Here is a 13,901-nt window from a genome sequence, read left to right as displayed (position 1 = left end):
TGATGTAATTTTAAACCCTTATAATAAAAGAAGCTGAACTCACAATTTTTTTGTCTACTGAAAGTCGACCCAATTTTTCCACAAATCTGGGCTACAAACTATAAACAGATGGCGTCTCTTCAGTGATCTATCCATCCATCCATCATCTAAACCGCTTATCCTTCTGGGTCGCAGTGGGGTGCTGGAGCCTATCCCAGCTGTCATTTGGAGGAAGGCAGGATACACCCTGGACAGGTCGCCAGTCCATCGCAGGGCTCTTCAGTGATCTGCTCTTTAAAAATTATTTTTATAAAATAATACAAAGAGGGTCTAAGATTTTTGGCTTTCAGCAGTAAATTGTAAGCATATAGCAATATGTGTGTGATCATAAAACACATGTTCTGTTAATTTGAGGGGAGCTTTCACCAAACAAAATAAATAAATAAATCAAATAAAAATGTACATGTATTTCATGCAGTTACTGAATAATTTGCCTTATGATTTGGTCATGTGAATTCAGATAGACAAACCAAAATATACCCTGGAGAATAAGAGGTTAATGCACCCAGCATTGCTGGACATATGAATAATCAAACAGGCTGGGTCACTACCTGATAATATTGTTACACTTTTTAACTCTTTTGTTGGGTTGCTGCCTATTTTCTTTATATTAGTTTTCTTTTTTTTACATTATTTATTTGTTCTTATCCTTAATAAGATCAATGTAAAATCATGAATGCTCAGTAATGACCAACTGTCCTATTAAATTATTGATTTAATCAATATTTAATTTAATGATCATTAATATTTAAGCTTCTTCTTACATTTTGTCACAGGTACTCTGGCATGTTTGTGTAACTCAGTTGCTAGGCTTTGTAAATTATTACAAAAATAACATTAATCCTCCAACCTGATCTTAAAGCTTAGCCAGCCTGGTATCAGCACATCTCTGTGCGATTGGAATTTGGACTTCCTGACTGACAGACCTCAGTCTGTTAAGTTAGACAAACTCTCCTCCTCCCCCATCGCCCTGAACACCGGCGTGCCACAAGGCTATGTGCTCAGCCCTCTTCTGTACTCCCTGTTCAACCATGACTGTGTTCCTGTTTATGGCTCTAACTCCATAATCAAGTTCTCGGATGACACCAAGGTGATAGGTCTGATCAGAGGTGATGATGAGACGGCCTACAGGGACGAGGTGCAGCACCGGGCAGCCTGGTGTGAGGACAACAGCCTGGCGCAAAACACCCAGAAAACCAAGGAGATCATAGTGGACTTTAGGAGGGTTAGGAGACAGGCACACTCCCCCCATTTACATCAATGGAGCTGATGCAGAGCGTGTCTGACTTCAAGTTCCTTGGTATCAATGTCTCTGATGATCTCACCTGGTCCCTAAACTCCTCCATCATGGTCAAAAAGGCGCAACAGCGTCTTTACTTCCTACGGATCCTCAAGAAAGCTCACCTGTGTGCCGAGATACTGGTGAACTTATACCACTGTACCATTGAGAGCATACTCACAAACTGCATCTCAGTGTGGTCCTAGTATTATTCCACTATTCATATTTGCTCAGTCTATTATTGCACTGTTCATATTTGCACCAACAATACTGTACAAGTTCACTCTGCATACTTATCTTTTACATATGCTGCTCTCACTGGACATACTACCTCATTGTATGCTCTCCACTCACTCTGTATATATGTATATTTATACTTGCATATCTATATTTATTTTTTAACACTATACCATCCTTCTGCACTTTATTTGTAAATAATACTGTATTTTGCACTTCTGGTTAGATGCTAACTGCATTTCATTGGCTCTGCACCTGTACTCTGCACAATGACAATAAAGTTTAATCTAATCTAATCTAATCTGATCTAATTAATGTCTGCGTAAAGCTACACTTTGTAAGTTTTGAAGACTTGGAGACCTCTCTTTTTTTGCCATTTTTATTTTAGTGATTTAATCTCAAGATGCTTCATACAGGAAGATAAGCAGAACACCGGGAAGATAAAAGATCGGCATTTATATGACAAAATAAAATTAAAGAAATAACAGCACAACGACAAATTACAGAGTGAAAGTAAGTATATAAATAAGCGACGCAATAAAGTAGACTGAACAAAAGTGTTTTTAATCTGCATATAAAAATGTCTATCAAGCTTGCATTCCTAATATTCTTAATAGCAGTGTAGTGTAGTAGTGCAAGTTTCTCTTCAGTGCCATTTAAAAATGATGAGAACAGATGTTGGGGGAAAAAAAAACAATCAAAATAAACCACAAGAAAGCAGCATGGGTTCATAAATTTTATTAATGCAAACTTAATATCTTGTGATGTATTTGGCAAATATCATCATGTGGAATTTTTATCAGTATCACTCAGGAGTGTATCACAGTGTGTTGAAATTGGCGAGTCCAGTTAAAAGGAATTACTACGCCCCTCAAATCCAAGCTTGCTGAATTTTACGAGCTGAAAGTCACTGCAGACATTCAAATGAATTGATTCACTGATTTATTTATTTATTTAATCAGGGAAGCCTTACTGAGATCAGAGCTTCATTAAACAGCACAACAGTGAAAACGAATGAGACAGATAACGAAGAGGAAAAGGAGGAATAAATAAATGGTACACTCTTGTTAAAAAGTTTAAGCGTAATCACAATAATACAGATCAAGGGCTTGAAGTCATCCTGTTGAAATTATTTTTCTCTTGTCTTTCTTTGATTACATGACTTTTAAAAGACAAATCATCCAAGGAAAAGTAACAGTTACTCAGTAATTTGTTCCAGAATACATCATGCAATATCTGTCAACCTCTAACTAAATCATTTTGATTTCCTAAATAAACTCAAAAATCAAAAAGATCGTTCTAAATCCTGAACTGACCAACTACAGCGCTCTTTCAAATGGCTGCATAACTTGGCTGTATCCATTACACTGGCGCACAGTTACTTTTAGGCAACACACATATTTAAGCAATTTCTTATACCGTAAATCATTTATATGATACTGAACGATAAAAAATGAACTTCAGCAACTTGATCTAAATCATATTTTTGGATGGATGAAAAATAAGGGAAACAAAGGAGAAACGAGTCATCTGTTAAAGTAACCCTCCTAACCCTGTTTACATCCAATGCCTAGTTTATCTAGTTCTAAGTAAGCACAGTGCTGCATATATGCCCGTCTCTTAAAAGAGATGCTTATATATCAACGCAAAGGGGGTGCAGTTTTCCACAGATGGCTGAAGAAGGTCAGCCCACTTTCTTTAACAGCCCCAGTTCCGTGTTGCTATTCCGTCACTCATGCATGAAACACAGAGCTCTGTCAAAATAGAAAAGCTAAGGGGTCGATATGAATGCGTAATCTGCTAATCTGAGAACGGAGTGGCTGTTGCTACCTGATCTGCGTCCTCTGCCTGATTTGCATACATGCTACTATCGTGCATGTGTCCACTGCAAGATGCTGACCGACCTGTACCCTACATGCCTTTTTACAACATTGTATTAGCAGATTAGCTTGGAGTGTTTGATGCTGAAACCACTGTATAAGTGGTCTCATTCTCTTTCCTAGTTAACGCTACTTAAGTGTTTTTCAATGGGTAACGCATTTAGGTTCGAGCGCAGGGAGATGAGAGGGGTACAGACACACACCTGCTCAATTACTATCATTTTGGTTTAGCATGAGAGCGTGTCTATGGCTGAATCTCAGATGGCTCCTTACTCTCTATATCAGGGGTGGCAACACACGGTTCTAGAGCCACATGTGGCTTTTTTAACTGCCCTTGCAGCTCCACAGAAATATTAAAAAATTAAAGATTTTTAAGTAAAAATAAAATAATCCTCCTTTGCAGTAAAATAAAGCTCTGCTGATGGTTCTAACAGTTTTAACAATAAATGGCCTTAAACGTTGTAGTTACTGTATAACTGCTATTTCACCCTTTAACCCCCAAACGTTGGCGGGCAGACTGCTGGTCGCAACGCAGACAGTCTCGCTTAGCTAGTTGCTAACGAAAAGGCAAAGAGAGGGATTTAAGACAAACATCAATAATTTGTAGACAAATGGACTTTGTGCACTCCAGCTTATACATTACACGTTTAATCTGCAGAGAGAAACTGTCAAACACAAACAATTCACAAAGCTTAAGTCAGCTTGTTTGAATTCTCCCGTTCCACCTTAAATGGGTGCAGCACTTACGTTCTGTCACCTCAGGCACCATTTAAGGTGGAACAGGAAAAATCGAACAAGAAGCCGCGAATGAGAAACTGACGTCAGCTTCGTAAAAAGTTGAACGCTAAGAGACATTTTACAAAAACTGATCTACTTTTGCTGAAAAGTTTCCTGCTGGAGATGCGAGAAAAGTGGCTATAGCTGAGCTAAAGCTTAAAGCAGAGCAAAGTAAGTCAAGTTTTTGTTTTTTTAATCCTATACTGGTACATCAGCACATACTGAGATATATTTACAGCCAAGATGGTAAAATGGACATACAGTGTTGTTGCTCCTAAGATGGATTGCTTTTTGCTGAAAGGACAAAATGGCTCTTTATAACATTTAGTTTGCTGACTCTTTGCTGACTAGTGCAGTGCCTAGGTGATGAAATCAGGGATTCTACACCAAAACAGTGCATTAAAAGTCAGATAGGGTGTTGTGCAGCTTTAACTGAATATAAATGGCTTTTATTTGGATATAAAATGCTCCCTTTTTGTTTGTGGAAGCTATTTTATAATGATCTATGTAGTGCACACTACATAGGGTGTAGGAAGCCATTTGAGATAGAGCCTCTTGAGATTGTTCTGCTTAAGCTGCTGTGATTGTAGTGCAAATACAGGCTAAGAATGACTGCTCAGGTAGATAATGACACCGTAAAGCTCTGCATTTTCATGGATGACAGGTAGAATAGCTTACCAAGTGAGGGCAAAATGCACATGTAACTACTACTGAAGAATATGGCCGTTTTGTTATGGCTCAGCTACAGTCAATGCTTACATATGTGTGCTACAGATTGGGTGGTACCGGTAAAAATAATGTTCTCTACACATGCATGACAGAGGTGCACATGCACTGTGCGAATGGGGCCGAAGACACAGACACAGATCGGGTAGCGACTGTGGCTTTTCCCAAAAGTATCAGGTTTAAGTGCTGGTTCGGAGAAGCTAGTCACAAATCTAACACCGCTTGTTCCTGGTGTGAATGTGTTCATGATGTTGGAAGAGTGGGTTCTGCTTTGCCGGCTCTAATTTACCGCAGTGCCTGCAGATGAGTCAGAAATAGTTCAGGGATCATACAGCTGGGAGACCTCATAAATCAAACCTATAGTGTTGTGCTTTGTGCTTAGCATCATCTAACCACCAGTACTTTGCCTGGATCATTAATAGTGCATGTGTATGAACAGATGAGCAATGGGTTCAACATAATGAGCCTATTGTGTTTGGTGTTTTTGATCATAATGAGTTTCCCTCATTAGTTTAACTGAAACATGGCTCGCTTGTTTTTATCTCATGTTGCTTTGTTGTCTTTGTTGTTATTGTTCATATGTTTTTTATTTTTGTATCACTTTTGTCCTAAATCTCACCTTTTGCCTTTCTCAGCTTCCCGACCAATTCCCTTTGGTGCCATTGTAAAGAAGACTTTGTTCTTAAAATGAACCTGAAATCAAAATGGACCTTTACCTTGTTAGCTCTGGTCTCTGGTTGCATTAAGCACAATTCATCATATCATTTGACCCTCTATTGCACACTGTATGAAAGCAGTGTTTAGAAAATGTTCACTTTTCTTACATAAAACGGGATTTCAAGGTCCATTTGGGGTTCATTGTTTTGAGGAGACATTGTATTATATTGTATACACATTATATTACATATGTTGCCTAGAAGCAACATATGTATTTAAGCAGTTTCTTATAAAATAAATAAATTAGTACACAATATTTAAAAAAATAAATGAACCTTGCACTCCAACACACGTAAATCATATTTTTGGATGTATGAAAAATGATGAAAATGTGCTTTTATGAGAAAAATAGTCCAGTGCAGAAACGTGTTATCTGAAGGCTGCACCATGCCAGATAGAGGTTTTAGAAACACCCACCAAGAGATTAAATGATCATGCATGTACAATTTATTGGTTTATTCAAACCCCTACCTTCATTATTTCACATTTCATTATCATTAGATAAGCATCATGCCATTGTAAAGTGTGGAAAATGGTTTGTTAACCTGAGGCAACATCAAGCAATAGAGGATTAAAAGACAAAATTCTTGTTTTCCCATGATCTTACATCAAAATGTAGTGTCTTGTGCTCCGCCTCTAAAACAGCTTCTGATTTTTGATTATGTAACTACACTGTAAAACCTGATGAGTTAAGTCGACTCAAATGATTTGTGGAAACTGATTACCTCAAATGTTTTGAGTTCAATAACTCATTTACACTTAAGTAATGTGAGTAAATTGTACTAATTCCATGTGTTTTGTTGATATTAAAATTATGTTTAAGCTGTTCTAACTCAAAATAATTAAGTAATTGTAAATTAAATTCACCACTAGGCTATTGTTTTGACAAGTTCATATTGTATTGTATTACATTACAATGATCATAGACAGTTGTAACAAGGTCTTGTCCACCTTAATGTCACTACAGACCACCTCTCCAAACGCTGATAGTGCAGTCCAGAGTACAGATGTAGTCTCTGTAGCATTAAGCCACAGCAAAACCACACTCAGTGGAGATGAACTCCATAACTCAGCTCTCTCAACACTGATTTCTGATCTGTGCTGATCGGCATGCATCACAAAAGTATATATATAGCTGTCACAAGGGGAGGTAGGCTGGGGAGAACGACAACACACAGATGTTGAAGAGACACACCCAATATGTAAATAAATGGTACTAAGAGCCAATAGGAATGATGTGAATTTTACTCGAGAAGGTTGCATTGACCAAACATTTATCGAGTAAAGCTGAGAGTCTAAACTAAATTGCAATAAATGTATTCAACTCAAAGATCCTTTTTGATGGAATCTTTGAGTCTGAAATCATCAAAATAAAGTTATTAAAAAAGCATGAACGTCCAAATCATTTAAATGTAAACATTTATGCTGTCTATCACATAAAGCCACACAAAATTTTCAACAGTCTTTAAAAACAGCCCATTATTGGCCTGTTTGTATTTGCCTGTAAAGTCAAGTTTAAAAAAAAATTAGTGACTATAATACATTTAAATAAAGTGACCTTAACTTAAAATATGCTGAAAAAAAACAATCATACTTAAAATGACTGAGTTACTATCTGAACAATCCATTGTCGAGTTGAGTTCTGTAGTATTTAAGTTGTATTAACTTTAATTATTTCATTAAGATGTGTAGTGAGTTTTACAGTGTGCACATCAGCAGGTCAGAAAAATAATATTGACCGGTAATATGCTGTTTCACCTCCCCCTCCCACCCCAAATCACCCATAGAAAACTCAGCGACACCAGATACCACCTTTCACTCATATATAGACACAGGAACAGGCGTTATTGTTTCTGATTTAGGTTAACTTTTTTATTTATAATGGTTTAGAGTTTCTGTGAAGGATAGAGTTTGTTTTTTATCTTATATTATTAAGATTATTGTTAAGTAAATATCAAGATTTATTACTTTGTTAATTCTTTTCTTGTTAGTTCTTTTCTCGAGTGCCTGCTGTGTCTTTTCTGCTGTGGTGTTGTGAATTTCCTCTGTTATGGGACTAATAAAGGGTTATCTTATCTTATCTTATCTTATCTTATCTTATCTATGAATGAATAAGTTTTTTTCTCATTTTTTTAAGGGACTTTGAAGGGAACCAGCTTCAGAAGCTGAACTACTCTACCCTGCTCTCCTGTGATGAGCTCACTGTGCTGTGAGTAAAAGGCAAAACACAAAAAAAGGCAAACAGCCATATAATAGAAAACTGAAGGAGCGTGAGGGGAAGGAGGAAAGTGCAATAAGGCTTATGGTGGCCTTCAAGGAGGAGGGAAGAACCAGAGAGAAAGAGAGAGAGTATTTTCCTATGTTTCTGATGGATCTGAAACTTAATTATAGAGAAGCAAAAAAAAACAGCAATTTATAATAAGGTTTGTTATGTCATGAATCACTGAGACTGATATAAAAAATGAAAAGGGGTCACTGTTGTGGCTACATAACCTTGGACAGCAATGAGTTATGACTCCACATTGGCTTTGTTTGGACAAGAAGTTACATTTCTGACCTTAAATTAAGGAAAAATTGTGTAATTTATCTGCAACCAGTGCAGAAAACAGGTCATGGTTTTGCATCATCTCTCACTGGACAGTAGGATGCTCAGAGCAGCAATCAAGCATTTCTCATAAGTAAGCTCAAAAACAAGGCATACTGTGCCAGGAAATGCTGGACGCTGGAGGACGGAGCTGTATTCAAGTCCAGAACAATAAAAGAGAAAGTAGATCCTTATGTGTGTCATCTGTGGTGATGCTTTCGACTATTAGTTTGTAGAGATACTGATACCAAATATTTGTATATCATCCAATATTGGTTATTTTAGTCTGCTAATACAGGAAAATAAGGACAAAAATATACCAAATTTACTTTAACAATATTACAGTTCTAACTGTAATGTAATGCTTTTACATGTCAAGTATTTACATGATATTTCAGGCTATGTTTGTCATAGATGGCTGAAAATGTGTAGAGAAACTGTATAAAGTGAAAATTTGAATACTTTGTAAAATTTTTCCTTAATTGAAAGTGGAAGTTATCAAGCCAACAGTTACACTTGAGTCATAGTAATAGTTTCTATATTTAAACAGTATCTATATTTAAACTCACTCAAGTATAAAAAAATAATGAAGAAAAAAAAACGGTTTAAGAGAATAGCGGCTGATGTAGAACAGACTTTGTCACAAAAGTACATTTTCATATCTCTAACAAAGGTGGTATTAATCATAATATAGCATTGATAATTGTTGTATGTGTAAAGTGGGGATGCAGGGCATAAACTTAAATTGAGATGTTCTGTATGGCTGTTGGATATTATCATATGATGATATGAGAAGCAATACATGATTATTATAGTATTATTATAATTAAAACACATTATGACTAGAAAAAGGCCCTTATTTATCAAACATCTTAGAGCAATAATACATGTCTAGGATTAGCTTATTGCTGCTGTTGGAAGAAAACTTGTATCTCCATTTTTGTCATTTTTCAGTTTTTGGCATAATTTGAAGATGCCTGTTGTTCTTTACATTGTGTGTAAATTTCGTGACGAATGGACCAAAAGAAACAGCCCAAAAGTCCGGTTCCATTGACTTACATTAAAAGTAATGCATGTTTTTTTTCCAGGCTATTCGGACCCAGTCCACCAACCTGGCTAATGTTCTCCTAGCAGCGTTTTCTGGAGCTTGTATTTATATCATCATCTTTTACTTAATAATTCTGGGCAGCTAGTTTTTGTCCACCTGCAGGGTTGTAGCTGAAGTAATAATAATGAGACCAGCTGGATCAGAGCACAGTCAGAGTTGCTGGTCTACCAACATGGCGACGTGGTCTTCCTGAGGACGTAATCAAATACTAAGGATTGCTGTTATTTTATTCAATAATACCTTATGTAGTGTAGGTTAAAATGCTATAAGCTGGACACCATTTTTAACCATCTTTACCCTTTAAAAATGTTAGTGTTCAGGCTGCCTTAAAATTTTGAGTTGATTGAACTTGGAATTGTTAGTTAATAAAATAAGAATCTGTTTATGCCCTATCAGCTTATTATTTAAAGTTCATATAACTTTAAGGCAGCCCAGATACTGAATTTTATAAGTTAAAACCTCTTTTTTTACAGTATTGTAATATTAAAGTGATAACATAGTGTATTATTATGTTACAATAATGTAGTACTGTAGTATAGTTCATTCTATAAAGCATTCTAGATATTCATTTTAAAACTTCATTCTCAATGTTAAACAGTTTCATTGGTCATTTACGCCTTTGTTTGTCATTCTGGACACATTTAACAATTCTTTTTATTTATTTGTTTTTTCAGCTTCCTTAAAATTGCATAAAAGCTATAAGTTTATGGTGTAGTAGCATCATAACAGAATCATTTTATACATGTACCTGCAACCAAAATGGTTAGTATTCATTCCAATCCTAATGATTTGAGTTTTTTTTAAACTATTGTTAAAAGCACATACTGAAACCCTTTCATGACGGACAGATGGTTTACACACCTGGAAGATTACATTTAAGGGGGATAAATACACAAATAATTTATGCATGACTGACACAAAAACATACAAATAAATATATTCTGAAAATCTCGATGTCCCCAAACTTTTGACAGTGCATTACTTCATAGATAACAGATCCAGATTACAAACAATATAAAAAGTTCTGATAGAGCACAGTGTCTACTCTCTTTAGAGACGGTAAAAGAGTATTAGCTCCTCCATATTGCTTTTCACAACCTGAATGCTGCTACTGATCTCTGTAGATCTACATACAGTATCTCATAAGACTGCATAGTTAATAATAGCTCAAAGTAGCTTCTCGTTAAAAGATGATGATTTTACAGCCTTTCACTCTGGTTTTATTCCTAGATCACTGCGGGCTAATCGGATTAAGGTTCTTCCCGAGAACACTTTCCAAGCGCTGCGTGTGCTGGGAGAGCTGTAAGTGCTAGCACAACATCTGGCTTTCTGCAGAAATGCTCATACACGAGCCAAAGCAGGCTTCCCTTAATGATCCGTATGTGCATTGGTTTCTGCAGGGACCTCTCCAGGAATCAGATAAAGGACTTACCCGTCAACATATTCAGGGGTCTGCAGTCTCTGCAGATACTGTGAGTTTTTTATTCTTACTTCGAAAAGTTACAAGCAGTAAGAAGAACTAGACTGGGGCCATTAAGAACAAGTTATTAATTTTTCAGCCTCAGGAAAAAGGCAGAAAACATATATTTACCAGACAACTACACAAAAGCCTCTAGAACTACAAACATAACATCACATTTTTTTCAGTGTTCAGTATTTAGTGTGTTCACCACCTTTACTACAACTTCTGTTCGTTACAGGAGACTCATTTTCAGTTTTTCAAGGAAAGTTAGTTACATTTTCTGCTTCTCACAATCCACTTTTTCCCAAGTACAAATTTACTTACAGTCCATAAGACTTTATGTTAGAGATCTGCACTTCCGTGGATTCCTGCAGGACCCGCGGGACCCGACACAATATCTTGCGGCGCAGGAGTAATTTTCAGTGTTGCTGGCGGGAGCGGGTGGAAATTAGATCCCTTCAGGCGGGAGCGGGTGGGAGAACATACATACATACATCTAAACCGCTTATCCTTCTGGGTCGCGGTGGGGTGCTGGAGCCTATCCCAGCTGTCATTGGGCGGAAGGCAGGATACACCCTGGACAGGTCGCCAGTCCATCGCAGGGCAGACAGACAGACATACACAGTCACACACTCACTCACACCTAGGGGCAATTCAGCATGTCCAATCAGCCTGACTGCATGTTTTTGGACTGTGGGAGGGGGTGGGAGCACACATATAGAGAAATCCCACAAATGAATGAATAGCCTAAATAAAGTAGAACGATCACTAAAACGTGTATAAACAATATAACAGTAAACCAGTTAAAATGAATGAAGTCATTCTCGAGCAACTGATCACGTGAACAACATGCAAATTCTCACATACTGCATCTGTGTGGCGTGAGGGACGCGGAAAGTCTTGCTTTTCATTTCGGTGCCTGTGTTAGTGGTCAGCGCTTTCACACAGGCTGCGCGTGCAATGCGGCCTGCACTGAAGCGCCGCTGTGTTTAGAGAATAGACCCGGGGCCGATGAAAATAAATGACAAACAGAAGAAACTTAAAGAGGCGATTTCTATGTAATTCATGATGAAATACTAGTTAAACATTCTGTGCTGCAGACAGATTTCCCAGTTGGTTCACCAGGCTTGAAACTTTTTTCATAATCAGAAGTCAGAACACCGTAAACAAATATACTGTGTACATTTATAAATTATATTTTTGCTGAGCAGAGTTACTGAAGTGACCATTTATCCATCTGGAAACAGGAATGTCTGTGTACCTTCCTCGCTGCTCCGCAGCCCAAACGCTGTGTGTGTGAAAGGCCAGCGCGTTGCAGCTGTAGCGCTCGCACTGCTACTTCACTCACTTCAGCCACGCAGAGGCAGCATGTGTGAATCAGGCGTCAAACAGATGGCGGAGCCTTCAGTCTGACGGCCACAGCTGCCCAGCAAAACACCAAAAATAACCTCTCTGTGGTTTAATTCCTGCTCTGTGTTCACTGGGAATAAATGGCGTTTGGTGAAGTTACTTCACAGTGAGCCTGATGACCATGACTCCTGTGTTATTTCAGCAGAGAATGATGTGTTTGTGAATAGACTTTGTCAGATATTGGACTGTGCAGGCGGGAGTGGGTCAAATTGTTTTGGTTGCGGGCGGAAGCAGAGAAATGATTCCGATTTTCTGCGGGAGCGGGCGGGAGCAGGACTGAAAAAACAGTCCTGCGCAGACCTCTACTTCGTGTTTCTAGAAACTTCTTTTGATGCTCCTTATGCAAGTTCATAATCTTTTCAGAAATAAATTAAAAAAAAAACTTACTGTAGTATTCATTTTATTTATATTTATTTTATACTATTTATATTATTTATTTGTTGCCACATTATAGCATATATTTAATGACTTATTTATGTCTTTATAATAATTATTATGCATTAAGAAAACCCACCATATTCTACAGCCTGACACACAGTAAAATTGATGAGCTCAGAGGAAGAATTCAAACGCACCAGTTGTGATTTCCAGTTACACAAATGCAGAGAGCAACTAGATGTGCACTGTGTTACAAGCCATTTGTGCAAAATATAGTTATCATAAATGACCTAATTACCATGTTGTTCATTCTGAGAACCGTCCCCCCCTACACACACACACACTCACACACACACACACCCACGAATGTGATGTGTTGTTTGTGTTGAGACCTGCCCTGACTGAGATTGGTCGTAATTACTGTATGGTTTCTTCTGAGACCTCCCACCAACTGTAACTGATTCTAATCACCATATGATTCATTCTGAGAGACCCCCACCCCCGACTGTGATTAATTCTTTACTGTGACCTCCCCTTAATTACAACTAGTCCACCACATAAAGTGGGCTTCTAGCAGGCTCCTAGCTGTAGCTCCTAGTTCTTTTTAAGGGTATATACAACAGCACGTTCAGCTCTAGACTGATTTTATTTAGCTCTTTTATCATTTGAAGTATACTGCTGACTTTATTCTAAGGCTACTGCTGCTTACTCAGGGTCTAGCTTGTGGAGATTCTGGCTCTTGCACCACATTTTGTACTACACCATCCATTGTGAACCTTCTCATTTGCAGGAATCTGTCCCAGAACCCACTAAACAACATCCATCTGAGCCAGTTTGATCTCCCTCACTCAACTCCAGTCACTGTAAGTAAACTATTCCTCTCTTTTTCTAATGAGATTTAAAAATGCAGCTTGATTTCTAATCAGGAACATTCAACAGTGCTATGAATGCATACCAACCTATGTTTCTGATGTCACTGTCATCTAGTGTTCTCCATATTGTCCCAATCATAAGAAAACCTCCTATCTCCTTTCCAGTTTTTACGTGATTTGAAAATGCCAGCTACCCTTTATGCTGTGTGAACATTTAATGACGAATGGACCAATAGAAATGGTCCAAAATTGCATCAACAGATGTGAAGAACATTTCTTTTCATCTCCTGTAAATTTACCATTTTCTGAGATTCCAAGATGTTCAATACATTGTAATTAGTGCCGGAAAATAAAAATGAAATATGGTTTTGTGCCATTTCAGTCTCTGTGCTGGCAGACTGACCAATAAAGAGAAACAGCAGGCCAGGCTCT

General features: G+C 37.6%; 1 protein-coding gene across 1 annotated transcript in view; it reads left to right on the top strand.

The window, feature by feature from the left end:
• rxfp2b (relaxin family peptide receptor 2b) overlaps positions 1-13,901 on the top strand; it is a 104,692-nt gene that overhangs the window by 54,936 nt on the left and 35,855 nt on the right. Inside the window, 5 exon segments of the mRNA XM_036565254.1 lie at positions 7,793-7,864; positions 10,578-10,649; positions 10,748-10,819; positions 13,388-13,436; positions 13,438-13,460. Coding sequence (XP_036421147.1) covers positions 7,793-7,864; positions 10,578-10,649; positions 10,748-10,819; positions 13,388-13,436; positions 13,438-13,460 — 288 coding nt within the window.

This window comes from Colossoma macropomum, unplaced genomic scaffold (assembly GCF_904425465.1).
Source record: "Colossoma macropomum unplaced genomic scaffold, Colossoma_macropomum, whole genome shotgun sequence".
In the NCBI taxonomy this organism is placed as follows: Eukaryota; Metazoa; Chordata; class Actinopteri; order Characiformes; family Serrasalmidae; genus Colossoma; species Colossoma macropomum.
The sequence above is the reverse complement of the archived record's forward strand: the minus strand, read 5'-3'. Positions and strand labels throughout refer to the sequence as shown.